At 37.4% G+C, this 3,992-nt stretch overlaps 1 protein-coding gene across 1 annotated transcript; it reads right to left on the bottom strand.

Annotated features, from left to right (window-relative positions):
• Window positions 1-2,046: 2,046 nt before the first annotated feature.
• On the bottom strand, window positions 2,047-3,359 carry MAPKKK17 (mitogen-activated protein kinase kinase kinase 17). Its single transcript, XM_089614461.1, has one exon. The coding sequence runs from the start codon at window positions 3,273-3,275 to the stop codon at window positions 2,253-2,255; it is 1,023 nt and encodes a 340-aa protein (XP_089470587.1). The 5' UTR covers window positions 3,276-3,359; the 3' UTR covers window positions 2,047-2,252.
• Window positions 3,360-3,992: the final 633 nt, after the last annotated feature.

Here is a 3,992-nt window from a genome sequence, read left to right as displayed (position 1 = left end):
GAATATATACATATAAGTATATAATATTTTGTTAAAAATACGATAACATGTCAATTTAGTAGAAAAATCAGAATCGACGGGGCGGGCAAGGTCGGTCGCTTGGAGTTGTGGTATATGATTCTTTTTGTTTCTTAACTATCTATGCCTAAAATCAAAGACTAAGGTCGCAGAGGAGACAACTAGATTCTTACTTTGTAGGTGGGTATTTACATGGAGCACGAGGAAGCTTGGAAGAAAGACGCTATCGAAGATGATTGTAATCCCTTGTTAGACGCGCTTAACAGAAATATTTTATTTTAATTTACTAAATTTATTTGAGTCCATCCTCAATTGAGTTTGTTTGTTTGAGGAGGTCTCTTTTTGTTGAGTTCCCTAGAATTTGTATTAATACGGGGGATTATTTAAGGCACCTTGCTATCAATTGAAATCTAAAATAATAAACGAGGGATTATTTAGACCTGCAAATACTCATATATGGTTATGTGAATTTTTTTTTAACAAAATCTCAAATATTGAGAAAGTAAGACTCTTTGAACTAAAATATGTTTAATTATTAAAAACATTTAAAGCATTTGGCCACATATTATGCATAAATCAAACTTCATGTATTACAAAATTTAGTTGTGTAATTCTTTTTTCTCTCTCTTGTAAGCTTGAATGAGATCTCATCTTAACGCATAATAGTAATAATAATCATAATATACAAATAAATAAATAAGGTATTAGGTTGTACAAATTCTTTTTAATTTTTTACTCCGGCCGTTCAAACTAATTTTTATTGTTGCTGGATTTTACTTCTGATTTTTTTTTTTTACTAAGATTATCTGAATAGGACACTCTCCAATGTGAAATATTGAGAAAAATAGCTAAACCCAACAAACATATGTACAAAACTACAGATATAATTATTGCTACTGTTCGAGGGACCTGATAATTAAAGTCCCCAATATGCAATGCATTTACTATAGTTCTCCTAATTAATACATCTTCAATTGAAACCCCTTTAATTCGGCCAAAAAAAGAAGAGCTCAAGATAGCTTCTAGGCAAATTCAACCTGTTGGTTTCTACTAAAATAATACACTCCACCCAATTATTTCAAATGGTACAATTTAGAAGACATTTTCGCTGAATAATCAATTCAAATTTAGTTATGAAAGTTGGTGGTAGTAGAAATAGAACGTAGTTGTCCATCTAATAGACAGATGGCTAAATAATAGCTATTTAAGAGCTTCTAAACTTGACCAACTCATTCACAACTATATATATATATATGGCCGTCATTTTTTTTTTTTTTTGGGTTGATGATCTAACATTTAAAGGTGATCATATATAATAAATTCTAGCCGCTTGCAATAAAAGAAACTGTGCCGAACTTATTAGGTGACAGTTGGTAAATAAGCCGTTATTGTGGTGTAAAGGAATAAGAGAATCTCTTAGGTAGATTTTTTACCATCTCTGAATTTAACCTCAGAACCAACAAAAGCAAAGCGAAGTGTTGCGTGTATGAGCATGGCTTTATGGGACAGTTCTTTTTGTACTCTTTCTGACTTATTGGTACGTGAAATTATATGAAGTTTCCCAATATCACCCACTACATGTAAATACTAAATACCACCACCAGATAGTACGGCATTGTAAATATACCAAGTTTGCAACTTATTTTGCCACATCTCTTAGATTGATAAGTAATTGTTATTAAATATAATCATATGAAAAATATGTTGCAACTCTTTATGGCAATAACTTATCGAAAAAATTCGCATGTGATGATTAGTTTAATCACTTATTATACTTTATTTTGTTCCTGATGCAACACGTGTGTAATTGAACATTAATAATGATGAACATTATCTTCTCATTTCACCAAAAAAAAAATCTAATGGAAATAAAGTAGTAAATAAAAAATATAAAAAAGGTATATAACGTAAATTATTTACGATACAGAGACTTTAGCAGGTTTCTAATTCTATATGATCAACGAATTTTTTTTCTGTGTTACTATTATTGTCATCAAACTTTCCTATAAGCATATTAGGTCATGAAAATAAAAATCAAATTAGATCTTTGATTAGATTTAAATAATAAAATAAAGCTTTCATCTTCAAATGATGAGGCTTATGCTCAAACCAACCTACAATCTAACTCTTCGTCACTAATTACATCACCAAAATTAATTCCCCCCAAATTAAATGAATTTGTTGACACTCAATAATCTACAGTTAATCTTACTACTTTCCTCAACATCATCATACTAATAACCATCACTACTACTTCTAATCGTAATCCAATCCTGGCCGTCCAAATAAATAGAAGCCACCTCGCCTGGACTCACAGCCAGCCGTTGGATCCTCTCATCGGCGTTCGAAGCCAAACAACCCAATTCCGACTCTGTAGCGACCTCATTCTCTTCTTCCACAGAGCTCCAATTTCGCCGGTGATCGAGGACGCTCGTCGGAGTTTCCAAATTCTTCTCCGTCGCCGTCGCCGCCGCCTTAAGAAACGGATGATTCAGCAGCTCCGCCGCCGTCCACCGCTCCGCCGGATTCCTCACCAGACACCGCCGTAGAAAATCTCTCGCCGCCGGAGAGAGAAACTCTGGAATCTCCGGAATCTCATCGGAGCAAGCGATCTTGTATAACAGTCCGGCGGGATGTTCGCCGGCGTCCGCCCATGGAAGTCGACCGGTCATCTCGATGAACGTACATCCGAGAGACCACACATCACAAGCCGTACCCTGCGATTCTTGGCGAGAGACCTCCGGCGCCATGAACATCGGTGATCCGGCGATCACTCCTCCTCTGCCGCGGCCGCGATCCTCCTCCGCCGCCGTAAACCTCGCGCAGCCGAAATCGGCAATCTTCGGTCCGTCTTCGGCGAGCAAAATGTTCCTTCCTTTAATGTCGCAATGTGCGATTCCGAGGCCGTGAAGGTAATCAAGTCCTCCGACGATTCCGAGGACGTACCGGCGAATCGTCGATTCGTCGAGTCCTTTCCGCCGCGCGACGGCGTCGCTTAAGGTTCCGGCGGGAACGTAGTCCAGGAAGAGATTGTAGTGAACGATGTCGTTTTTCTCCCTCGTGATTTCGTTTCCGAGGTACGACACCACGTGAGGGTTTCTGAGGGAAGAGAGTATCTCTGCCTCTCTCTGTAAACTCTCTGAGCGGGAAACTTCTGCGGATTTGACGGCAAAGACGTTACCGGAGTTTGGGGACGTGGCGACGGAGACGGTGGCTGAAGAGCCTTGACCGATGACGTGGCCTCTGGTCCACTTCATCGTGAAAAAGGAAACGAGAGTAAATTTGTGACTTTTCTTGGAGGCTTGGGTTGTTTACTTGTTGCAAGGTTTGGTTGTAAATTGGGTGCGCTTATATATACGGAGGGTTTTTGGAGGGTGCGCTTTGGGAATCAGAGTCCGAATATCTTTTATTTTATTTCTTTCTTTATTAAGTTTGCCTTTTCAGAAAATGGAATGTTTTGATTGGTTCGTTAGGTGTGGGCGAGAGAGAGGGTTGACAATTTATAAAACGTGGCAAAATATGGACGGAATTGACGGTAATATACGGTCTTGTTTTTGGGTCTACACGGCCACGGGTTGCTTCGTGAGCTGGCACGTGTGAGAGGTTCGATTCAAGAAGTAACGCTACCTTTCTTTATTTCATTTTTTTTTTTTTTTTAAATATAGAAGAAGCAACGCTATCTATCTAATATCACACATGCCATCACGAACCACAATACATAACTAGATTCATAAATTAGGCTAAACATTTTGCATCGAGCTTGGCTACGTTTGATTAGCTATTTCAAATTATTTCGGAATCATACCTTTTCAGGTTTTTATGTTAAGATACGTAATACTACTATAAGTGCAATTTAGCAATAAATGATCAAATTAATTAACATATGTTGAGGACTCGTTTTTTTAATATATATATATATATATTATTGGATAAGAGTTACTTTTTAAAATTGATATTATCTTACACTATATTCC

This window comes from Urtica dioica, chromosome 1 (assembly GCF_054948205.1).
Source record: "Urtica dioica subsp. dioica isolate 48M chromosome 1, U.dioica_male_clone48M_v1_H2, whole genome shotgun sequence".
Taxonomy (NCBI): domain Eukaryota; kingdom Viridiplantae; phylum Streptophyta; class Magnoliopsida; order Rosales; family Urticaceae; genus Urtica; species Urtica dioica.
This window is presented reverse-complemented; position numbering and strand designations above follow the sequence as displayed.

Coding starts and splice junctions, on each gene's coding strand:
- MAPKKK17 (XM_089614461.1), bottom strand. CDS start 3,275: ATGAAGTGGACCAGAGGCCACGTCATCGGTCAAGGCTCTTCAGCCACC.